We start from the raw sequence: 25,576 nt of genomic DNA, 5'->3' as shown, positions 1-25,576 counted from the left end.
TCCACTGTGGGTGCCACGTGAGAGAAGGTAAGCAAGTGCCTGTACAGCAGAGTGAACGGGTTTTTGAGATCCAGGGCTGGGAAAGGTCTGAGGGTAAGACACCACACAAGGACGCCAGAGGAGGAGTGAGTGCCCACTAGGGAAAATGGAAGAAGCTGGAAGTCCCCAAACATCAACCTCATCTATGTCACTCCCCCTCCCCCACCAGTAGGAGACCAGATTCTATGACAGCAAACGCTTTTCCTGGCACAACCTGATCATTTTCAAGGAGTGGCTATGTGCTCTGCCATGGAAGGACAGGGGAAAGGGAGAAATAAGAAGAAACTGCAACTAAGTCCATTGTACTTGTTTTCATGGCCATTTTTTCTCTCTCAAAGAGTCCCGATAACGATTAGCTGCAATTGCTTTCCATTGTAACAAATGCATCTGAGTGGATCAAAGAAAAAGCATTTTCTAAGGAGTTGTGGAGTGGGACTCTCACAAATGTTATCCAGAAACTTTAATCAGGTTTCGGCATGTTTTTTTCCTGATGAGACAAAATGCCACAGTCTTCCCTCCTGCTGTTTTGTCAAAGATCTTTCTTTCCCCGACTGTTTCCCTGAGCTATTCATTGCCTTAGGTGGTCTGGGTCCCAGCAATGAAGCTTGCTTCCTCTGTGAAGGGTTTCCTCCAAAGGACTTTTCCCTTCTAGATTTTTTAATTTCTAATGTACAGAGCCGCTGTAGGTATTGTGAGTGATCCTGAAACTATGTCTCCTAAGTAGGGGAGGTCTTCAATATCCACATAAAGAAAATACCTGACCTGTTGGAGCCAGAAGGGAATTTGGAGACCATCATTTCCCCAAGGAGGAAACCAAGGCCTGTTTGTCAGCATTTGTGAGACAGCATATGCTTTCAGACTAACTTTAAAATGGTGTTTGATTTTTTTAAATCCTCCCCCCCGCCCCCCCCCCCCCCCCCCCCGCAAATCGGACTGAAACGTCTAGAGAAAAAGTTCAAAATATATTACAGCTCAAAATAGTATTAAAACTGAACTGGTTTGTCGATATCCAATTTTAGGACACAACGAGACCTCAGACCTTGGTGTTCATCCTTGTAAAAGTTCATTGCTTTAAGGCATCAGAAGCTAATAAGCTCTTGGCTCGTTTGTAGAATAGGTTGGGATTGGTACTTCTCAACACAAAAACGTGTCTCGCAAGCCACAAGTACCCCCCAAGCTCCACCCAAGCATAGAGTTAGAATCACTAGCTCTTCTTTGGAAGGTCGAGGCGGTCTTCGCTGACTTGCACTTCCAGGGTCAAATAGAGCACGCAGCGCAGGAAGGCAGGCAAGAGGAAGGCTGGAAAGTCCCAGCAGTGGGCAGCAGAATTCCCTGGAAGGCACAGGACGCCGAGCCTGCTGCGGGGCCAGGTTAGCGGGCCCAGAGAGCTGCCTCTGTAATTTACACGGGCTGGTGCCCAGCTGCCAGGCTACCGCCCACACTGCCAGGCGTCCCGCTGAGACCAGGAAGCTAGGAAATCAGCAACAAATCAGAATGGAATAAAAAAAAAAAAAAAACCCTACCTCATGCAGGTTCCACGGGCCACCTCCCTCCATTACACAGCAAGGTGATTTGTATCCCTTCCTGACCTACTCTCAGCGGAACGCGCGAAGAGGATATAGGGTCAGGGGAGGCAAGAGAAAGAGGAAACCGCTGTTTATGGAAGGCAATTGAACTCCTTTACCGAGACGCGTGCGCACTCGCGAGCGCGCGCGCGCGCACACACACACACACGCACACGCAGCAATACAAACAACATAAAAAAAAATTCCTTCGTCAAAAGCTGGGCATATGGATTTGGAATCGGAGCTGTTTTTTTTTTTTTTTTTTTTTTTTTTTTTTAAACCTCTTCATTTCTCTCCTTGATTCTACTGGCTCATTTCCCAAGAGGTGGTTCCTTTCTCGGTCCTGGGGAACTCTCGATCATCCTAGACGAACTCTCGATCATCCTAGACGAACACAAGCCAAAAACAACCAAAAGCAAAGCGAAATACCGCCCTCGGGAGAAAAGGCTTCGCTCGCCCTTGGCCCGCAGCGGACCAACTCCGTAGGTGCAAGTCAAGTAGGAGCTGCTGGGAGGAATTCGGGTCGCCCGAGACAAACGGGGGCGTGGCGAGCAGCGCGGTACGCGCAACTGAAGCCAACAAAACTTCCAGAGGGCCGGGGAGGTGGCAGGGGGCGGGGCGGGGTAGGGGAGAATGTAGGGACACAGGCGGGAGCGGGGACTCGGAGGAGGTCAGTGCTGCGTTGGGCTGAGCCGAGTCTGAGAGGTGGCTCGCTGGGTGGAAGTCAGGCCCCCGGGGATCCGGCCGGTCCTAGCTGTCAGTCAGAGTCCCCCGGAGCCCCCAGCTCGCCGGAAAGGGGGCGAGGCTGCGGCGGTGCGGGGAGGGGAGGGAGGGCGGAGTGGGGAAGGGGCGTCGCCCCGATCGCCCCCGCCCTCTCCGATGTCATTGGGCCGACGCTGCGGGGTCCGCGCCACCTTTTCTCCATCCCACCCGGTCCGCCCGGCTGCGCTCGTCAGGCGGCTGGTGCGGCCCGGGACGTTGACGTCACCGCCAAGTTTGCTGCCCTCGGCGCCCCACGTGTGGCGGCGGCGGCGACCGCCCGGAGGCGGCGGGGGAGCGTCTGCGAGCGCTGTGGCCGCGGCCGCTGACAGGTCCTGCGCCGCCGGGCTCCGGCACGCCGCACCCAGGTGGGGACCGAGAGCAGTTTGGAGCAGCCGGGAGCGCACAGAAAGAGGCGCACGGCTTGGCGCGGGCCTCGGGCTCCCGCTCGGGCAGCGGGACTCGGCGGGACCTCGCAGCGGGGCGCTGAGGGCGCGCCCCGGCGGCCACGGTCACGAAGGAAGAGGCACTGTCGCACGCTGTCGTCTGCAGCGCACGGAGCTCCGCGGCCCTGGGGCCTGGAGTCTCTTCCCCGCGACCGAGCGAGGGATGCGCGATCGCTGAGCAGGGATCCAGGCCGGGAGGCCGCTCGGGGCCGGGGCTGAGACGCGCGCCTTCGCCGCCGCCAGGACTCCCCATTCCGGTCACTGTCGCAGAGCGCGTCCCCAAGGCTCAGGACTCGGGGGAGTCTGAGACGATGGTTTCTTAAGCACCGCACCACGTCCCCCTCCCGCCCCCTCGACCGGAGGCAGGGATCCCGCGCCGGGCGCCCGCGGCTACGTCTCTGCGGGGCAGCGCGCACGGCCGCAGAGACGCACGGGCGATGCGGGCCCCCCCGCACGAGGTCGCGGCCCCCGGCGGAGTCCCGGCCTAGCATGGCCCGCGCGCGGCCCGACGTCGCCTCCGGCTAGGATGGCCCCTCCGGGCCCGGCCGGCGCCCACCCCACCCCGGCCGAGCCGCTGTCCCGCAGCATCTTCCGGAAGTTCTTGCTGATGCTCTGCTCCCTGCTCACGTCCCTTTACGTCTTCTACTGTCTGGCCGAGCGCTGCCAGACCCTGGCGGGCCCCGTGGTGCGGCCGTCGGGCGGCGGCGAGGAGGCGGGGGCCCCGGGGCGCGGCGCCCTGGCCGGAGGCCCGAGGGAGCTGGCGGTGTGGCCCGCGGCGGCGCAGCGGAAGCGGCTCCTGCAGCGGCAGCAGCGGCGGAGGCGCCGGCCGCCCGCGCCACGCGACGACGGCGAGGAGGCGGCCTGGGAAGAGGAGCCCCCCGGCCTGGCCGGAGGTCCCGGCGGCTCCGGGGCCGGGAGCAGCGCGGCCGAGGCCCCGCCGGGGACCCTGGCCCTGCTCCTGGACGAGGGCAGCAAGCAGCTGCCGCAGGCCATCATCATCGGCGTGAAGAAGGGCGGCACGCGGGCGCTGCTCGAGTTCCTGCGCGTGCACCCCGACGTGCGCGCCGTGGGCGCCGAGCCCCACTTCTTCGACCGCAGCTACGACAAGGGCCTCGCCTGGTACCGGTGAGCTGGCTCCGGGTGCCACCGGGGTGGGGGGTGGGGGGCAGCCTGGGCTTCGGGTGGGCGAGGTGGGGGGGGGGAACCCCCCTACTCAGCTCCCTCCCCATTTTCTGCAGAGGGCAGAGGGTCATCAGTAATTCTTGGGTTCGGGGGTCTCGTTCCCCACCGTGCCTTCTGTTTGCAGGGAGGTAGGTGTTGAGGGGGGCGGTGGGAGGGACATTTTGGCCTTGATGACTTTTTCTTTAGTTTTTGGGATTTCCTTTCCCTCAAACAGCCAATCTTCCTCCTCTTTTTCTACTGCTCTGCGAGAGTATCCCTGTTGTGGGCTAAAGGGGGGGGGGGGACTTCAGTTAGAAACCTGTTCATCAATTATTAGGCAACGTCGTTTACTCCATGCCTTTCCCAAGAAAGCGTGTTTTTATTTCTTCTCTGTCTGCCGAACAAACCCCCGTGGCTCACGCTTGGTCTTTGCCATCAGGCATTCATTTCCCTTGACCCTTTGCCAGATCACTGTCCTAGGTGGTAAGTAATCTGGAGACTTAGTAAAAGTGTCAAGAACCAGAAGCTAAGGCAGTCGGGAAATCTAGGTCTGTGTCCGGGCAGGAAAGGCTTCCTGGATAATAACTTTTGTTTGGAGTGAGGGATGAGTTTTGGAAAGTGTTTTCTGTATTTAAAGGGGAAAAAAAGTACCTTGTGTCTTGGGCCTGGCTGAAACTTTTCTAGAGATCTTCAAGCACTTCTCTTTACAAATGAGGTAGCCAATTTTTTTTTTTTTTAAGAAGAAAGACGGGTGGGGGGGTGGGGGGGGTGGGAATGACACTGGTCACATTGTGAACAACTCTCCTAATAAAGTTTAGGAAACAGGTCTGATTCAGATCTTAATCTTAAATTTGCCAGTCTTCTCAAATTTAGACCACCTTTAAACAGAATCAGCCAAACTCCAGTAAATCCAAGTGTCACCTGGATTTTGTTTGCCATAAAATATTGGCGTGTTCTTTTTTCTCGGAGAACAAGGAAAAATCGTGTGGCCAGAATTTTCATTTTTTAAAGTGTAATCTATTTCATTAAGTATGCATTCTTTTTGTTATTTTAAGTGAAACAACATTACAAAAGTTATGACACAATTCAGATATATTTCAAAAGTCCACTAAGTAAATAATTCATCTCCAAAACAAAAATGAACATGATGTGACAAGTTTATTTACTTGAGGGGTCATGCATACCCCTTGGATTGATTTCGGGAGCCGAATTTACAGTAATCCAACTCATGAGAAAACATTTGGTCTTAAAAGTCAAGTTCAAACATTAAACACTTTTAAAACAGTAACTTTCCATTTGTTGGAAAGAAAAACAAACAACCTTCCCTTAATATAGAATATATATCATTTAAAATCATCAGCCACTTAAAAAATCCCCTTGTGTTTCTGACATTTATGTTGTATCCTCTGGGAAGTTCTTATAAAAATGACCTGTTGAATCTGGAAACAACAGGTCCTTCTTTTTAGCACAAAGACTTCTCTGTTTTTTCCATCAAGGACACAAGAAAGAAGTGATTAAAGACCCCTAAAACTCTTATCTGTAGCAGTTTGCATTGAATCGGGCCTTGCACGGTGCTGTAAGTGAACACATTTCAAGCCAACTTCGCAGAACGCCTAAGACAACTTTTGACTCTGAGGTGCCATTAAATATGGTGAAATATGTAGTCCTAAAAACCCTTTATTTTCGTATTGCTGTGTAGCCTTTGTTTCCACAAAGTAGGATGGTTTCTTCTTCCAGAAGTGAGTCCTTGAGGGCACAGTGTCTCTACAGACGTGGATCTTACTTTACGTGAATCTTTCTAAGCTCATGTAAGAGAAGGAAGGTTTCAAGGTAACTAGAAACACAAGTATTAACAAAAGAAAGAGCCGTAAGCTTTTAGGTCATTCTCTCTTTTGGAAACTAGATGCATGCTGTAAAGTAAATCTCTCCTTGGATTGTTTATTTCAGCAGAAGAGTGCTGTAAAGCAATTTACGGTGGTTACAAAAATACAGTAGACTTCATGGTTTGGTGAATTTAATTTTCTAAGTGTTGGAGTAATGTCTTTGTTTTACCATTCGCAATGGTGTTTTATTGGATGCATAAATTTAAGTTTAACTCAATTACGTATAAAAATCTTATTAAAAAAAAACCCCTCCACCTATGGAGCCAGGATCGTGCGATTAGTTAATGAAATTTTGCCACAGTTCTCTTTGATCTTGTCTCTGAACTTGCGAGTCTGATGTTCATGAGAAAGATTGAAGACAAATATATGTGTGTGTGTATATATATATATATATATACATTCTCTTACGCAGAATGCTACTTACCTATATTAAGTGCATGTTACGGCTTTGTGTTTAGCCCATATTTACAGTTAGGGATTCGGTGAGACCTTCCGGAGTCAGCCCCAAATTTGTAATATGGGATTTCTATCACATACTTCTGTCTCCCCCCACCTCCCCACCTCACTTCCTCCCCACACATGAACAGAAGGAAAACTCCAGTGTTTGCGCCCTGAAGTGAATTATGGAAGAAAAAAAAAACCCTGTCAGATATTTTTTAGATGCTTGTTGACATGGGACAATCTTGTAAACCCAGCCTTGTTTTTTTTGCCTGGTGAAATCTCTCAGTAGGCCATAATAGTTCGTTGTGGCAGCGCCCCCTACCGTCGTGACAGAAGGAGAAGTGTGTTCCTGTTAGGAAGTTGGAAAAAAACACCATGGACAATGAGTTTGAGAATTAAAACCACCCCAGCCAGGATATCTCGGTAAATTTCTCTCAGTGAGAGAAAACATAAAGTACTTTGTAAATTGCATCCCGAGAATAGTATAATCTGTTTCTTCGTGGGAACAGATTTGTAGTGATGGCAAGAAAATGAAATTTTACTGCAAATCTCTAAAAAAAAGGCTTCAGTGGAGTGTTCTGGGGATGAAACTCCACCCTGATGGGGTTTAAAACAACATTCCGCATTACTTAATTTAGCAGACATGATATCAGGACAACAAATGTCTGTGGCTTACGTGTCATGGGAAAGCAATCCTTTGCAACGAACAGTCTGCGTTTCCATTATAGGGGTGGCGGGTTCGTAAATGAAAGTAGGGAACTGTTTTATTAGCTTTAAAACTTTGGGAGTTTAAGAGCAGGTGAGCTTGGAATGGAATAAAGAGGCCCTCCTCTCTCCCTGTGTATTTCTGCACCAACAAGATGCGGTTTGTGTGTGTGTGTGTGTGTGTAAGATAAGAGATACGTATTTATAAAGTATTTAGAGGATGTAGTGTTTAAAGGACTGCGAACGTACGTATACGTAACACTTCAGTTTCTGTTTGGACGTACCTAATCTCTTATAGCATAGTTCTTTCCTACGCTGTGATGTGTTTTTTTAGTAATACTGGATAATTTGAGTGAAGAAGAATATCACTAAAATATTGTACTCTTACAGGATCCAGGAAGATCAAAGATCACTCAGCTTGTAGTTTAGTAGAAATGAGTTCTTCCCCCCTCCCGTCCCCCACTCCCCACCACAGCTTCGTCAAAATTTCAAGTGTTCGGGCCTCTAATGATCAGTGCCTTGTTTTTCACGTCCCCTGAAGAGGCAGACAGAACAGAGGAACTTTCGGTTCCTATCAGGGGAAACCGGCATTTCTCAGCAGCTGGGAGCAGCTGCAGAGTACCTCCCTGTGCCATTTTCCCCCCTCCCGAGCCACACACCCCTTCTGCATGAAGGGGTGGAAATGAAATTCGAGCCAAGGGAGCTGCGAAGTCTGTGGCCACCCATGCAAGGTCATGTGGACTGAAGTCCAGAGAGGCTCTTCTGTCCTTAGATCGGAGTGAAGAGCGCTGAGAAGGGGTGTGGGATAGGAGGAAAGCGGGAAGACGTTGCTTTGGACCGCGAGCTGAGGGTGCACATGTACAGGGGGGAGGATGTAATTTCTCTGGCGCATATAGTTCCCGGGGGCTGAGAAGCCACAGCGTTGTCATTTTGTTAGCTGAATGTATGTACTCTGGGCTTAGCATCCCAGTAGACTGCCCCAGCAGTACCAGTCAGACAGCCTAGTTCGTGTGTGTGTGTGTGTGTGTGTGTCCACGCGTACGTGCAAAAGCAGACACCTAGTAGGTAGGGAAGGTGATGAAATTGGTAACAGACAAGTTATTAATTGGGGGAGGAGCTTCTGGACAAGATCAGACAGCCAGCATATGGAACAGCCTCTTGATGATTGAGTCCAGGCATGAAAAACAACAGCAACAAAAAACACTTAGGTGGGGTAGCCCAGAACTGGAATACTTTGCAGGCGCGAATACTCGTTTAGAACAATGAGATTTATCACGTACGGATGCGTTTTGTGGATACATTCGATGTGGGATGCATAACTCCTCTTGGGTTGAAAACTCCTCCTTGATATGATCTGCTCTCCACTTAAAAAGAAAGCCCTGGGGCCAAAATATTTGTCTCTTCTACGTAAGTCTGTTGATCGGCCCGGGAAAGAATAGATGCCAGGTCTGTATTTTGGAGGGGTCATGGGAATAAAATGATAAGCCTGTGCAATTAACGACATCAGGGGCCGACCTTCCACAGACCAGATGCTCACATTGTGAGGAGACTGTCACAGAGTTGCTACAATATTAACAACGAAGGGCCTCACATCTCTAAGGGATGCATTCGAACAACTGTAAATTGCAGTTACCATCGGTCAGATTGCCGGGGGCCCCATTGGGAACTTCACACACATAACGCTTTCCCTTGGGGGAGGGGACATCCTCTTCCACCCAAGTAATGGTAACTTGGCTGATAGGGAGCGTCCTCTCTTGGTACGTTTCCCGGTGATGTCCGCCTCCACGCTTTTGGAAAATTGGTTTCTGCTGAGGGGATGAGTTAACAGTGGTGAAAACGAGGTTTATCATTAAATCTGTGCCTTTAATATGTAATGGGAGTCATATTGTAACTACGGGCATGTAGAAGGCACATCTTAAAATGTTTGATAGCACATTCGCTAACTGGACACAGTTGAACCCTCTCTGGGGGGGTGGGGGATAGTGATCCAGTTGGTAGATAAACTGATGTGAAACCAGAGCTTAGAAATTGAGGAAGTGCTGCGTTCAGTGTGCCCTCTGAAACCTCTTCCCAGTTGCTCGCCTCTGCTCCTGCGGTCGTGAGTACCATGGCCGTGACCGTTAACACGAGCCCTGTGATCACTTGAGGACCGTATTCCAAAAGTTCAGATTTGACCTGTTTCAGAACCCGTCAGATGACCGTGCGTGTCAGAAAAGAGGAAGCGTTCATTACGAGTGAAATTTAGTGCTTGCCGTTAGGCGCGGGACCCTCTTGCACAGCCGAAAAAGAAAATCAGTGGAGAGCAGCCCACGTTGAAGGTGACATCTGGTGCCACCTAGTGGGAGGGAGAGTCTGCAAGGGACCCAAGCCGCTGAACTTGGGGAGAAAAACCTCCCTTACTAGAGAGTAAAGTGCAGTCTTAATTAGGCAAAGGGGGGCGGGTCGCCTTTAGGTAGCATCTTACAGCAAAGATGGTCTGTTGGGCGTGGCTGAACAGTGTTTTTTTGCCTGTCTGCCTGAGCTCGCTCCTTTCAGGCAGGAGGTTGATCCTTTGGAGAGAAATCAAAGAGACTTGCCTTCACAATAAACCTGAGAAACAAGATATAAGTGATTAGGAGATTTATATTGGAAACGTGCATGAGTGAAATGGGATGCCTGGTGCCCCAGATTAGTTTGGTTAGTGTGTTTTTTTTCCCCCTCCCTTTCTGTAAGCCAGCTTCAAATGAAAATACTTCCAGATGATTTTAGTTCAACAGCAGTGATGCAGGCGTATTATTCCTTCCCCTGAGCCGTCCAGGAACAGGCACCGCACAGAAGCCTGTTTCACCCCGATTCCACAGACACACCGTGAAGATCCTGCCCATGAGGGACAGTTGCACGGGAAGATGATTTCAGAGTCCCAACGGGAGAGCCCTTCCTGTGACTGCAGCCCAGTGCCTGGGGAGGATGGAAGCGGGGGGAGAGGGGTGGCGGTCAGGTGAAAGTAAGGCAGGGGGGAGGGGGAAAAATAGGAATATTAGAGCGGAGAGATCGGCAGACCCCAAGTGTAGCCAGGTGATAATGTTAACACTGCCTTGTATCACGCGGAGATCACACACCCCCGGTATGTGGCAGCAAGGGGGGCACCTCACCTGTGGGGGTATTCTTCCCCCAAATCCCTAATCCTAGTCTAATGAGAAAACATTGGACCAACCCAAATGGCAGGGTAGCTACAAAGTAAATGACCACTGGTATTTTTTTTTTTTAATTTTTTAACGTTTATTTATCATTGAGAGACAGAGAGACACAGACCGTGGGCAGAGGAGGGGCAGAGAGAGAGGGAGACACAGAATCCGAAGCAGGCTCCAGGCTCTGAGCTGTCAGCACAGAGCCCGACCTGGGACTCGAACTCGCGAACCGCGAGATCATGACCTGAGCCGCGAAGTTGGACACTTAAGTGACTGAGCCACCCGGGTGCCCCAAAGGTATTCTTAAAAAAATAATCAAGATCATGGGGTGCCTGGAAGGCTCAGGCAGTTAAGCATGATGACTCTTGATTTCGGCTCAGGTCACGATCTCACGGTTTGTGGGTTCGAGCCCCATGTCGGGCTCTGTGCTGACCGTGCGGAGCCCGCTTGTGATTCTCTGTCTCCTTCTCTCTGCCCCTGCCCTGATCATGCTCTCTCTCTCTCTCTTTCTCAAAACAAATAAAGTCAAGATGGTGAAAACCAAAGACCGGTAAACTGTCACAGATCAGAGACTAATCACCAGTGAGTAAAAACAGTGCGGGACCTGATTAGATCCTGTTGGAGGAAGGACGTTGGTGGAAAAGCTGGTGAAATGGGTATTGCGCGTGTTTAGGTTTCATTCATGGAATTAGACGAAGATTAATTTCTAGTTTTGATCACCGTCGTAGAGTCATGTAAGATGATCACCTTGGGATCTGGGTGGAGGGGTATCTGAGAATTTGCGGTGCTATTATTTGGGAGCAGTTTTAACATCCCGAATTACTCTAAAACCAAAGGATGCCCGACAGCATCCAGGGATAAAGGCTTCTACTCCTTCGCACGCCAGCTCCCTTTTGTGCCTTCCTCCTTCTTTCCTTCCGAAGGCCCCCGGCACAGCCCTGCCAGCTTCTCCCCTGCACTGCCAGCACCTGTTGCTTCCAGACATGCTGATCTTTCTCTCGGCTTATTCCGTAGTAAAATTGGCTCACGGCTCCCCTCCTACTCTCTTGTCCCTGAAACATACACAGAGACGGTTTTGTTTCTCTCTCTCTCTCTCTCTCTCTCTCTCTCTTTTTCTCTAATGGCTGGCACATGTAAAGTGAAGAAGGCGTGAAAAGTCACCCACCCTGACCGGATCCTCGTGCCGGAGAGCAGAAACTTTGATGTAAAGGACAAGGTTTTTGAGAACACAAAGAACTGAAGGAGGGGTCAGAGGAAAATCAGTCTGGGGCATCTGGGTTTCTTTTTTTTTTTGCTACAATGTAGGAGGAGCGGTTGTGGCGGGTTAGAAAGCTGGTTATGGGGTGGACCCATGGCACTGTGGCTCGTGGCTTGAGGTGACAGCACAGCCCCCATTTTCTTGACCAGCTTCCCTGTTCTATCTGCTCGCTTGACCTGGTGCTTTCCGCCTTTGATTTAGACAGTGGCTTTGGTTAGTGGCTTATGAGACCAGCCACTGGGAGCAAAACAGACGTGGAATGACCACAGAGTTCACGGACGAGGAAGGATCGGAGAAAATCCAACTTCTAGAGTGCTGGAGAACCCGGACCAGGGTGTCCTGGGTGGTTCTTCCCGCCGGGGCTGCTGAGGCTGGTGCCACTGTCCGTTTGGACTCCCGTGTCCAGCCCAGGTGACAGGCTGGCATCTTCCGCTTCTGTTTTTATTTTTTTATTTTTTTTTATTTTTATTTTTATTTATTTTTGGGACAGAGAGAGACAGAGCATGAACGGGGGAGGGGCAGAGAGAGAGGGAGACACAGAATCGGAAACAGGCTCCAGGCTCCGAGCCATCAGCCCAGAGCCTGATGCGGGGCTCGAACTCACGGACCGCGAGATCGTGACCTGGCTGAAGTCGTACGCTTAACCGACTGCGCCACCCAGGCGCCCCCCGCTTCTGTTTTTAAACACACAGTTGTGCGTCTGAGATTCTGGTTTGACACAGTAATGAAAATCTCCTTCGAAACGTTTCCTTTGATATTTTTAACGACCGTAAAAATAGTTTTATCCACGTTACGTTTTGACTTAAGCAAAACAAAACAGCCTCGACTGCATCTCAAGAACTTAGTGTTTCCTTTTAATCATCCCTCACTTATCTTTATCGGATCAGTTTTACGAGCCTGTTTTGTGCAAAGGACAGGCTACTCATGCTGATGTAGATAAAATATTTTTTGTGGTTTAATTCCTTACTTGTTTGGCTTTTTTCCATCTCAGTTGCATATGCTTTTCTTTATGCATCTTGGACTTTGAAAAAAATTTTTTAACGTGTATTCATTTTTTTTGAGAGAGACAGAGTGTGAGTCGGGGAGGGACAGAGAGAGACAGACAGAGGCAGAGACAGAATCTGAAGCAGGCTCCAGGCTCTAAGCTGTCAGCACAGAGCCTGATGAGGGGCTCAAACTCACAAACTGAGAGATCATGACCTGAGCCGAAGTCGACTGCTTAACCGACTGAGCCACCCAGGTGCCCCATCTTGAAACTTTTTTTAAATTTTTTAAATAGCAAAATATTTGAACCCTGATGAAATATATCATTTTAGTCTCTCTGTCATTTATTTCTGCTCTGATCTTTGTTACTCTCTTTCTTCTACTAACTTTGGGCTTAGGTGGGTTTTTTCTAGTTCCTTGAGATGTCAAGTTAGGTTGCTCATTTGAGAGCTTTCTTTTTTTTCCAGGGTAGTTAGGCGTTTGTGGCTATAAACGTCCCTCTTAAATCTGTTTCAGGAGCACGTTGTTCAATCTCCACATATTTGTGAGGTTACCAGTTTGCCTCTTGTTATTACCTGCTGGTTTCATGTGATTTGGTCGGTAAAGATACTTGATAGGGTTTCAGTCTTCCTAAATTTGTTGATACTTGTTCTGTGGAGCGGCAGGTGATCTGTCCTGGAGAATGTTCTATGTGTCCTAGAGATGAAATGTGTGTTTCTGGTGCTGTTGGGTAGAATGGTCTGCGTGTATCTGTGAGGTCCATCTGGTCTAAAGTGTAGCTCAAGTCAGTGTTTGTTCCCTCTGTGATTTTCTGTCTGGATGATTTATTGCTAAAAAAAAATTTCAAATATTTATTCACTTTTTGAGAGACAGTGTGAGAGGGGGGTAGGACAGAGAGAGAGAGGGAGACACAGAATCTGAAGCAGGCTCCAGGCTCTGAGCTCTCAGCACAGAGCCCGATGGGGGCTCCAACTCACAAACCTCAAGATCATGACCTGAGCCGAGGTCGGACGCTTAACCGACTGAGCCACCCGAGCTCCCCATGGATGATCTATCATTTTAGACGAAAGGTAACCATAGCCACTTGGGGTGCGGCTTCACCCTGTTGCTGAATGGTCTGCTGTGTGTAGTCTGAATATTTTATTAATGTGGTGACTAATATTGGGGAGATCATGTCACTGTTTGCTTTTTAGAGATCAGGAAACAGAGACCCAGGAAAGGTGAAGTAACTTGCCCAAGGTCTTTTAGCCAAGTGGATGGTAGACCAGTGCTGGATCCGGGTCTGTCTTCCTCCCGAGTGTCACTGCTTTGCCACTGGGGTAATCTGTCACGTTCTCAGGATTGCTCTGTGTGGTTCCTGCCCAGACAGCAAGCCATCAGTGGCTCACAGCTTGTGGGTCAAGGCTGCTCCAAACTAGACGATGTAGGGGCACCTGGGTGGCTCGGGTGGTGAAGGGTCCGACTCGATTTCAGCTCAGGTCGTGATCTCACGGTTCGTGAGTTTGAGCCCTGCATCGGGCTCTGTGCTGACAGTGCAGAGTCTGCTTGGGATACTCTCTCTCCCTCTCTCTCTGCCCCTACCTTTCTCTCTCTCTCTTTCAAAAAAATTAAAAAAAAAAAAAAAAAAAAGACTGGGCAATGTATCAGCATAGTTGAAAAAGTAAAATTTTAAGGGTAATTATATATCTTTGTGAGTGTTAGCCTGTATGGAATAACTTAAAACCACTTGTGTTTTTTCTCGGCTTCTCTTTCTCCCTCTCTCTTTTTAAAAAGTAATTTGATCACAGAACTCATCTTATTGAGCATATATGAAGTCGTGGGGGGCGCCGGGGTGTTTCATTCGGTTAAGCATCCAACTCTTGATTTTGGCTCAGGTCACGATCTCACGGTTCACGAGTTCCAGCCCCGTGTTGGGTTCTGCGTTGACAGCTCAGAGCCTGGCACCTGCTTTGGATTCTGTGTCTCCTCTCTCTCTCTCTCTCTCAAAAGTAAACGTTAAAACAAAACAAAACAAAAAACGTCCTGGGCCATTCAGTGGATTTTTCTCCCCATCCACTAAAAACGACCAGTATCCTTGAAAACAACTCTTAACTATTACGTGGCCCCAATGAGCCAGTTTCCTCCTACGCTGCTGTGTGGGAAAGCCAAAATACTGTCGGAAACACAGTCAGAAGGCTTCTCCCTGCTCCTAGAAATTGAGGCCAGCCGAGCTGGTGGCTGTGCCCAGTTGCTGGCATTACCAAGCGGTGCCTTGCTCTGTTTCCCTGCAGGCACCCCCCTCCCCCGGACGTGGCTGTGTCACTGCCGAAGCCCAGCTCTCTCACTCTTCTGTGCGTGCGTCTTTTGATTGACATTCCTTTTTTAATTCATTGAGGTATGCTCGTCCTCCCAGTCAGGGCACAGCCCAGTTGTTACCCCACAGCACTGCCCTGTCCGTCTTCGTTATCATTGTTATCAATAACCGTCATCTAATTGCTTTCTTGGCAGCTGGTCGTTATCAGTCCCCAAGCCCTTTGCTGTAGTGGTCAGGTCATTCATTGCTGCGGAAGACATGGTTGCTGATTCACATTTCCATTGGTTCGAGCCAGATAGGATCATAAACTCTGAAGGATGCTGGCGTTCGATGGTATCCGAGAGATTAAGATGGTCTTTGGTTTATGGAGAAAGCGAGGTGCCTCGCTCAAGGTTCAGCTAAATAGGAACCCAGGGGTTCTAATTCCCAGGGTAGAATTCTGCAGAATAAAATTACAGACTCCAAATGATAAAAACTCCACTTGGGAAGTTTTGCAACAATGACAGAACATATTAAAAATACTCCAGAGAATGGAACAAGTCACAGATTTTTTTTTTTTTCCTCCTCCCAGAATGGGTGAATTAAAGCATCGAATTCACCTGAGTCAGCGGTCAGGACATCTTTAAATGTCTGCTTTTCATCTCAGATGTCTTCCCCCATATTTTGATGCATATGGATTAGGGGACCCAGCTAGCACGACTGGCCTATGGGTTCTCGTCAGTAACTTGTGTTTCATGGACGTTGCCTGCTTGTAAAAGATTAGTGGGGGAAATCCAAGTACAGACAGGTAAAAGTTTGCTTTCTTTCTTTTCTTTTTTCTCTTCTCTTCTCTCCTTTTCTCTTCTCTTCTCTAGTTTGCTTTTTCTCTCCAGAGTGCTCAGAGTAGGAAGTAATCAATCAGATTATGGGAATAAAATTCCTTTTCCCTGTTTCAGCGTTTTTACTTGGAGTAGATCTTTCCTTTCAATAAGAAGTAACAAAAGTACCAAGCTGGGTAGAAGGACAGAGTCAAAAACGGTGTGTTTGGTGCTGTCATAAATCTTTATAGATTCTCACAAAGTTCAGGTGTTTATAAAGAGAGAACTGGATTAAGCCGTTAACTAAAGTGACGTCCTTGGAGCTAAACATTGGGCTTCCTCACCTTTCCATACCGAGGCCACGTTTGCTGTATTGATGGTTTGGAAAGCTCTGGCTGTAGGAATGATGCTGCAGAGATGAAGTGACTTCGTTTCCCCAGCAAAGCTTTTCAGTAAACAAAATCTGGCGTCTGTTTTTTTGATTTTTTTTTTTTTTTTAATTTCCTGGCGGACTCTAATTATTCCTGTAGTTTCTTTCATCAAATGCTGTGGTTGCTTTTTTTTTTTTTTTAAAGAAATAAAAGCTACTTGTTTTTCTTTCTAATGAGCTCTCACTCTTTCTTCTTAGTGTGGGAGGATTTGGGATTACAAAAGTATCTGTTAAAAAAGCCCTACCCCCAACCCAGCGGGTCTACTAGAATGCCCTGGGAGGGTTTAATGATGGAAACAAAACAAATTGGATCTGTTTTATATTTATCTTGGAGGGGAAGTCATGGGGAGCTAATGCCTGTGATGGGGTGGTGGAAATTCTTGGGATTTTCAGGTGCATTTGCCCTGTGGCAAAGGGTGGTGAGTTGGCGTTGAACTAAGCATTGAAGAAATTACTTCTCAGCTCTAGCTCATTGTTATTACCAAGTAAGAAAGTAGACTCATTATGGCCATGCCCTCGGATGTTTCAAAAGAATCTTGGACTCTTGATTAAAAAAAAAAAAAAAATACTGGAAAATAATTTAATCATAATGAAAAACCCGAAGCAATGCTAAAAACAAAATTCTGCGTGGGTGAAGCAACTCCGTCTCATCTGAAGGTGAAACGTAGCCTCTGGTCTGTGGTGAAGGCCAGAGTATATGTTAACAGTGGCCCCCGACGTAAAAAAATAATTGAAAAATCCTGACGAGTGTGAACTGAAGTCCTGTTTGAAAAGTCCAAAAAGAATGTGTTTTCGGGGTTCCTCGAGAAACTAAATGGGAGTGTTCCAGGCTGCGGATTTATCATCTCTGTGTTTTTCAACCTTGTATCTCCAGGGCCAGAAGCTCTCCTTCTGCCTAAGACATTCTTTATTGGTTTATTTTATTTTTTTTTTAATTTTTTTTATTTTAATGTTTATTTATTTTTGACAGAGAGAGAGAGAGAGAGAGAGACACGGAGCATGAGCGGGGGAGGGGCAGAGAGAGAGGGAGACCCAGAATCGGAAGCAGGCTCCAGGCTCCAAGCTGTCAGCACAGAGCCCAACGCGGGGCTCGAACTCACGGACTGTGAGATCGTGACCTGAGCTGAAGTCGGACGCTCAACCCACTGAGCCACCCAGGCGCCCCTCTTTATTGGTGTAAAGAAAAACTGACCCTTAGGCCAGAGGTCAGCCTTTCAGCCCCCCCCCCCCCCCCCCCGGAAAAGGCCAGGTAGTAAATATTTTAGGCTTTCTAGGCTCTCAGGTCTCAACTATTCAGTGCTGCTTCTCTAACAGAAAAGCAGCTTTAGCCAATATATAAATGAATGGGCAGGGCCGTGTGCCAATAAAACTTTATTTAGCAAAATAGGCTTTTGGCCCCCTGGCTATGGATTGAAGACTTCTAGGGGAAGCTGAGGGCTTCAAACATGCCGATTTCCCTTTCTTAATTTTTTTTTCTTTTTTTTTTTCAATGTTTTTTATTTATTTTTGGGACAGAGAGAGACAGAGCATGAACGGGGGAGGGGCAGAGAGAGAGGGAGACACAGAATCGGAAACAGGCTCCAGGCTCCGAGCCATCAGCCCAGAGCCTGACGCGGGGCTCGAACTCACGGACCGCGAGATCGTGACCTGGCTGAAGTCGGACGCTTAACCGACTGCGCCACCCAGGCGCCCCCGATTTCCCTTTCTTTACTTATCTTGCTCTCAGGTGAGTACCCCCACCCAACGTTCATTGCAGGCGTCTTCAACACATGATGTAGAAGTAACCTTGCACTTGAGATACGACTCAGATAGAGGACCTCCTTGTGGTTGTGTAACAGCAGAATAATTCACCCCAGAACAGCATGGCAGCGACCTGTGGGAACTTTTTGAAATCTGCGGATTTGTTCGGGATGGTGGCATTTCATGTCAAGGGGATCATACGCTCAACTACACGCATTCTATTTTGGAAGAGATTCCCTATGAAAACAAATCAGAGCAGCCTTTGGGCATTTTAATAATCCATTTTGAGGTTTCCTTGACTTTGTACTTGAGTGCATGATTCGTTTATAGATTTTCCCTTGCACCTCCATTTTCTCTTTTGTGTTATGCCTGGGCATTCTATGAAGCATTTGAAAGGAGTCACGGGGGACACAGGAGGTCATACTTATCCCCTGATGGATCACCATTATGAGGAACAATCCCACTATGTGGTTTAATTCAACGTTGCCTTTGTAGAAGGGGGGTGAGACATCATGTTGGGAAGCAAGCACGGGGAAAGAGTTTTGAGGGCTAGTAAGTGGCATGTTTGAGGGGTTTTCTTCTAGATCGGCACTGTCCAATAGAAATATAATGGAAACCACATATGTCATTTTAAATTTCCTAGTGGCCACCTTATAAAAAGTAAGACCGAAGGGGCGAAATTAATTCCGATAACTATTTAGATTGAAAGGCAGTACGTCTGCAATACAGTGATTTCAACAGATAATCAAAAACACATTCTTGAGGAGACGTTTTGCATTTTTCATGCAGCATCTTCCAAATCTACACGTTTTATGCTTGCAATGCATCTCCATTCTGACTAGCCACATGTCCTACAGTTTGAATGGCCCCGTGAGGCCAGTGGCCACCATATTGGACGGCATAGCTCTGGAAGCCGGGCCGGGGTGGGGGGAGAGGGCAGTGAAGGCTTTCAGCAGAGGACTGATCCTACAGACCGCCTTTGGTTCTGCTGTGGACATCTAATCCCAGGTGGCATAAGAGGACTAGAACAGGTAGACCGAGCTGCGTGGCTGTCTCAGAGTCTAGAAGATGGATGAAGGAGGCTTGAACTGGAGCACAGCAGTGGGCGTGAGTAAGTGGGAGAAAGATTTGCTAGAAGTTTTGGTAGTAGGAATTACAAAACTTCCCGTGGTATTCTAGGCATGAGGGAGGCAGGAGAAATTGGAGAATCTTTGAAGATTGCTAGCTCAGGTTTATTTATCAATAACTGTGACTGTGGTAGGGAGCACGGAAACAACAGGTACCATCGAGAACAAACAACTTAGACGTGTCTTAGGCGTGAAATGGAAAGGGCTTTTGGGGTAAGCTGGAGCTCGTGAGTGAGGTCAGGCTTGGGAGCACGTAAGGCATGATTGTTGAGATTTTGCCAGCTGTCACAAAGCTGAGACGTGACAATGTGTAGCAGGCACAAGGAAGGGGGAGAAGAGAGTGGGACCAGGAAAACACGTTTATATTTTTGCCCCAAAGGAATATAGTTTCTATAGTTTATGTCATGCATGTAGAAGTGTTTAGAGGGAACAGGACTCATGTTTATAATTTATTTTGGAACACGGTAAAAAAGAGAGGATGAATTGGATGGAGGGATGGATAGGTAATGTGGTAATACAAATATAGATTCTTTAAAAAAAATTTTTTTTAATCTTTATTTACTTTTGAGAGAGAGAGAGAGAGAGAGACAGAGCACAATCGGAGGAGGGGCAGAGAGAGAGGGAGACACAGAATCCAAAGAAGGCTCCAGGCTCTGAGCTGTCAGCACAGAGCCCCATGTAGGTAGAGCTTGAACTCGTGAACCGATCGTGACCTCAGTGGAAGTCAGACACTTAACCAACTGAACCATCCAGGCGCCCCTAGATTCTTTTTTTAATTTAAATTCAATTTAGTTAACATACAGTGCAGTATTGGTTTCAGGAGTAGAATTTGGTGATTCATCATTTACAAGTAACACCCAAAGCTCATCCCAGCAGGTGCCCTCCTTAACGCCCATCACCCATTTAGCCCATCCCTCCCCCCAATACCCCGCCAGTACGCCTCAGTCTGTTCTCCATACTTAAGAGTCTCTTATTACTTTTAAGGAAAATACAGATTGAGCATTTAGCTCGTGGGCAAAGGGTGTTTTGTTTTGTACAATTCCTTCCAGTTTTTGCTGTGTTGAAAATTTTTATACTAAAATGTTGGCGGCAGAGGGGAAGAGTTTTAAGGTCAGTGTTATCAAATGTTGTATAAAAAAAGCAGGGGGCACCTGGGTGCCTCAGTCCGTTAAATGTCCGACTTCGGCTCAGGTCATGATCTCACAGTTCGTGAGTTTGAGCCCCGCGTCGGGCTCTGTGCTGACAGCTCGGAGCCTGGAGCCCGTTTCGGATTCTGTGTCTCCCTCTCTCTCTCTCTGACCCTCCCCCGTTCATGCTCTGTCTCTCTCTATCAAAAATAAATAAAAACGTTAAAAAAAAATTAGAAAGACACAGGATTGTAAATGAACGTCCCCCGTGTGTCTGTCTCCTGCTTCTTGCCTGGACTGGGGTCAACCAGTGGGGTCTTCAAACATGCTTTATGACCGTTATAGTGGGTCATCCATGGAGATAAAACTGCCCTGTGTGAAAGGAGGGCTTAAAACGTGTTTAGTGGGCTTTTATCTGGGTTATTGCATTTGTACAACCTGCTTTCTGCACCGATGTGATTACTAATGTGCAGTGACTTGATGGAGAGTTTTTTTGTTGTTGTTGTTTTTTTTAATCAGAGGGCTTTAGCTAGGACTTTTTTTTTTTTTTTACTGGATGCTTAAGGCTTTCAGCATTAATTATCGAACACAAGTAGTGTCTGCTATGCCTATTTTCTTGAAAACTTTAGCCAGTTTTCAAGGCAACGCTGCACCAGCCTATCCTAAATTCCCCTGCAAGTGTGCAAAGGAAAATTAACTTGCCTTAAGAGCGTTTATCTTTTGGGGCACTTGGGGGGGCTCAGTCGGTTGAGCATCCAACTTCACCTCGGGTCATGGATCTCTCGCGGTGCATGAGTTCAAGCCCCCCATCGGGCTCGCTGCTGTCAGCTCAGAGCCCATCAGAGCCCACTTCGGATCCTCTGCCTCTCTCTCTCTCTCTGCCCCTCCCTGGTTGCACTCTCTCGATAATAAATAAACCTTAAAAAAAGAAGAGCATTTATCTTTTGAACACTCGCTTGGAAGTTCCATGAGAGAAGGCAGAAATTTAACTGCATTGTGTTTTCTTCTTCTATCGTCAGCACTGAATTTTTTTTTTTTAAGTTTCAACCATAAAATATTCTTTCATCAGTGACCTCTCATTTCTTCACTATGAACACCAAGGGTCAGACATTCCTTATTCTGCTATTGATCCTTTCCTCTCTCCCTAGAGGGGAGAGGGTACAGAGCCCAGAGGAGAAAACGATGAAAAGAGCTAGGGGGCTCGAGTCGAAACAAAGACCTGCATGAAATCTTTACACGTCTAATATGCTGACTGAGATAAAGCCAGGCACCATATGTGGCCTCTGCATGTATGTGACAGAACATGACAGCGTTTCTTTGGATGTCCAGACACCCTGCATAATGACAGCAGAGGAGAACGTAGAGACCCAGAAGGGAAAATGAAAGAAAAAGCAGCACCGGACAGATGCTTCGGAGGGCCACCAGCCACCGGGCGAAGGGACCGCCACCAAGGGGAGCGGGATGTAAAAGCAGACACAGGCCTTGTGCATGGCCAACCTTGGCATTTCCAGCAGAAGCCTCTGGAGACGCTTTGGCGTCCTGAAGTTCTCAGCTGCAGAAATGTCGTTCCTGCCCCTCTGGGTCTGTGTCCCCGATCACACGCTTTTTCCCTGCAGCCATGGGTTTCCAGTAAATTTCCCGAGACCTTCAATGTACTGCCTTTTCAGTTTCCACCATAATTTTTTCCCCTCGCTCTTTTTTGAAAAGAAACGTGTCCCCGTTTCTGGATGCCGAATGGCTGTGCTGTCTTTCGTAGGAATTGAAATCATCCGCTTCTACAAAAATTAGCAAATGGCAGAATCTCACGAACTGTGCGGTCTCTTTACACATTATCAGAGCGCATGCCCGGGGTCACTCTATGTTGAGATGCTAGTTTAAAAAAGTAAGGCGTTCAGAAACATGGCTGGTATCTCAGATACTGTTTCTGATAATAGATGATTGATTTCTCAGGGGGAGGAAGCATGAAAATTGTTAATCAAATGATATATTGTGGGAGCAGTGCTCTGTAAGTGTAAAAGATGACTGTTAGAAAATGCTTAGAAATCCATGGGACGTTGAAGCTTCCGCGTGTAACCCCTTGATTGTGTAGCAAACTACCTCAAATGGGTAAATTATTGTTTGGCTCTGTTTTCACAAGCATGTTTCACCTGCATGTGTAAGAAAATCAAATAGGAAGGCCTGGCTGGCTCAGTCGGTTAAGCGTCTGACTTTTGAGTTCGGCTCAGGTCCCGATCGCACAGTTTGTGGGTTCGAGCCCCGCGTCTGGCTCTGCTCTGGAAGCACAGAGCCTGCTTGGGATTCTTTCACTCCCTCTGCCTCTCTCTCTCTGCCCCTCCCCTGCTCAAGCTCTTTCTCTCTCTCTCAAAATGAATAAACATTAAAAAGTTAAAAAAAAATCAAATAAGTAATAGTTCATTTAGACAACTCTATTAGTATATTGGCTTGAACATGTGAATTATGTATACCCGTTATCATAATATGCCAGCATCATTTGAAAGGTTTGGGTGAAATCATTGCCCTTCAAAACAGGAAGTTGTTAAAAATTGGAAAGTAATCAGATGTGTAAGCAATTTCAGTATATTGATCTGGACATCCGACTTCTATATGCTTATCAGAATTTTGTAGAATATGTTAGCTTAGTGGTGAAGGCTTGGGCAACATCATTTTCCTTGAAAACAGAAAGTTCTTTTTCTTCCTCCCCAAGGCCTCTAAAAATCTGAACTGTTGAACTCAGATCTGAGTAATGATGTACTATACTTTGCCAAATGAGTCGCTTCCCCTTTTATAACATCCATCAGAAAAAAAGGAAGTGTCCAGTCAGACAAACTGTTTCCCAGGAAAGGCCTTTTTGTGTATTTGCTGAAGTCAAGGTAATTTTAAAATCAGAGGAAAGCTTGATATTGTTCTCCGGTGACATTCAGGAAGTGAGAAGGATTGAGTCTGTGGATTCTGTTCTATCGGCACAGAGATGGTAAGACAGCAGTCGAAGGAAAGAAGTGTCTTCCATAATCAGAGGAAAGTAATTTGGACTATTTCACGGCATATGTTCATATAAAAATGACAGAGATAAGACATGTTTCACATGTTTGCGGTTGTTTAAGATGCTGCCCCAACAAAACACAAAATGTATTCTAAATGTTATTTTGGGGGCTTTTTTTTTGTTTGCAAAATGTGAAATATTTAGGCTCAGAATGGCGTGATTGGATTTACTGTTATTATATTCAGTTCCTGTTTGGAATTTATGGAGCCTGTACTAAATCTCAGCCCTTTGGGACATGAACTCCTTTACTCTTCATCCAAAAATAAATACCTTGTTACATTAAGAGAAAAACAGCACCCTCTCATAAAATCTCATCATTAGCATTGGGAATGACCTCCGGGTCATCTCGTCCAATTCTTATCTGATAGACGGAAGTTTCTCAAAACAGCTTCATAGCTATTCTAATCATCAAGTAATGCTTTTGAGAGAAGTCTCCAAAACACTGATCTAATACAACTTCTTTGCAGAGCGAACTAGTAAGTCATCTGTTGCTGCTTTTGCCTACTGGGTGCCAGGCAGACTCACATCTATTTATTCTTCGTTCATGGGACTCGGTGTTCTGAGACCCTGCGGAGTGTGTAGACGAATGTATTACAAATGTTTCATTAGCTCCTATTAAAGCTTATTTACTTGTTAGAAAGAGAATACAGTCAGTTCTGCGGTCAGGCTTGTTTTGAAAGCACGACTGTGTCCCAACGGAATTAATGCATTGAGACGCCGGTCAGTTAAGCATCTGACCATTTACAAAACAGGGGCACCTGGATGGCTTAGTAAACTAAGCGTCACTTCCCTGGGTGGCTCAGTCTGTAAAGCGTCCTACTTTAGCTCAGGTCACAATCTCACGGGTTCGTGAGTGGAGCCCCACATCGGGCTCTCTGCCGTCAGCATGGAGCCTGCTTCAGGTCCTCTGTCCCCCTGTCCCTCTGCCCTTCCCGTGCTTGCGCGCTCTCTCTCAAAAATAAACATTAAAAAAAAACAAAACAAAAACCCAAAACCAACCACTGTGGAGTTGAGAAGCCCAGGATCTAGTCCTGGCTTTGACATTGATGAGTGAACTTAAACTTGACTTCCCTGTGGCCGAATTCCTTCTTCTGCAGAATTACATCAAACGAAGGGATTTCTGTTCCCTTGGCCTAAAACTGTGCTGTTCCGCATGCATTCTGTACTGTGCTGTATGAATATAGGCTGAGGAGAGCTTCTGGGCTTTTCTATCATGACCCATATTCTCAAGGTCCCATTCTTCCTTTCTTTTAGGAGGGGGCGGTGGGCTTTGTTCCCTAAAGGCTCTGCAGGGTGAAAGGCTGGGGGGGAAGACAGGCTTCCCTATGGAAGCAGCTGGGAAGCAAGCCCACGGACCCATGTTGGAGACAGAGCCCGTAATAGCTCAGAGGATCGCGTCTAATCCAGACTAGGCAGGATCGGGATGAAGATCCCTCAACTCCACTAAATGACAGCATGCTGGGTAGGCCATCCTACCAACCCCCATGCCTGTTCTTGGAGGAATGGAATTTGGGAGGAGTGACACTCATCAGCTTAATGGCAAAGAAAAGAAGTAGAGTAGTTGCTTGTTCTCAGAATAACTAACCGATGGTGACCACGTCCCTTGATCTCACAGGCTGCAGAGGTCTTCATTAAAATGGGTGCTGTGCGCTCTTAATGGTTTTTGGACGCCCCCAACACTACTGTGGTGGTTTTGAAGACCGGGCCACAGATTCTTTGATGGTCCTTCCCTCAAGAGGTGGAGCTTAATCCTTCTCCTTTGAGTGTGGGCTGAGCCCAGTGACTGGGTTATGACAGCAAATTCAATATGGCCGAAGTGCTAGAATGCTGTTTCTCAGGGTTCATTTATTAAGAGATTGTGCTTTCCAGGTTGGGTGTGCCCTTTTTCTGGGATTACTTGACATGAGGAAGTCAGCTGCCACGTTTGGTAGAGAGGCCAGTAAGGTGAGGAACTGAAGCCTCCTGCCACAGCCACATTAGTGGCTTGAAAGTGGGTCCTTCACCATGGTCAAGCCTCCATGTGACTGCAGCCCCTGCTGACAACTCGACTGCAATCTTAAGAGATAACCCTGAGCCTGACAAGCTGTCTTGGACCTGTGAGAGGTAATCAATGTCTGCTGTTTTCAGTCACTAAGTTCTAGAGTTATCTGCTCCATGGCCGTTCCTAACACAACGTAGCACCATTTGTGAAGCTCTTCCTTCCCAAATCTAAGTGGGTGTTAGAATTTCCTAGAGACAGCCATGAAAGCACAGGTTCTTTTGATGAAAGACGTTGAAGAAGACACAAATAAGTGGGAAGATGGTCTATGTTCATGGATCAGAAGAACTGATATCGTTAAAATGTCTCTATTACCCCAAGCAATCTACAGATTCAGTCCAACTCCTATCAGATATCAATGGCAATTTCCACAGAAATAGAAGAAAGTTCTAAAATGTGTATATAGCCATAAAAGGCCCTGTACTGTGGAAGCCATGTTGAGAAAGAAAAACAAAGCTGGAGGCATCATGCTGTCGGACTTCAAATGATATTACAAAGCTGTAGGAATCAAAACAGTATGGTACTGGCATAAAAACAGACACCTCGATCAATGGCAGCATAGAGAGCCCAGAAATA

The 25,576-nt window shown here is 47.4% G+C and overlaps 1 protein-coding gene across 1 annotated transcript in view; it reads left to right on the top strand.

Annotated features, from left to right (window-relative positions):
- The first annotated feature begins 3,335 nt into the window (after window positions 1-3,335).
- HS3ST3A1 (heparan sulfate-glucosamine 3-sulfotransferase 3A1) overlaps window positions 3,336-25,576 on the top strand; it is a 107,471-nt gene continuing 85,230 nt past the window's right edge. Inside the window, exon 1 of the mRNA XM_030296753.1 lies at window positions 3,336-3,934. Within this exon, the coding sequence (XP_030152613.1) occupies window positions 3,336-3,934 (599 nt within the window). The remainder of the gene's footprint in view (window positions 3,935-25,576) is intronic.

The sequence above is a fragment of the Lynx canadensis genome, chromosome E1 (assembly GCF_007474595.2).
Source record: "Lynx canadensis isolate LIC74 chromosome E1, mLynCan4.pri.v2, whole genome shotgun sequence".
NCBI classification, from domain to species: domain Eukaryota; kingdom Metazoa; phylum Chordata; class Mammalia; order Carnivora; family Felidae; genus Lynx; species Lynx canadensis.
Note: the sequence above shows the minus strand (reverse complement) of the source record. Positions and strands in the feature narration are given on the sequence as shown.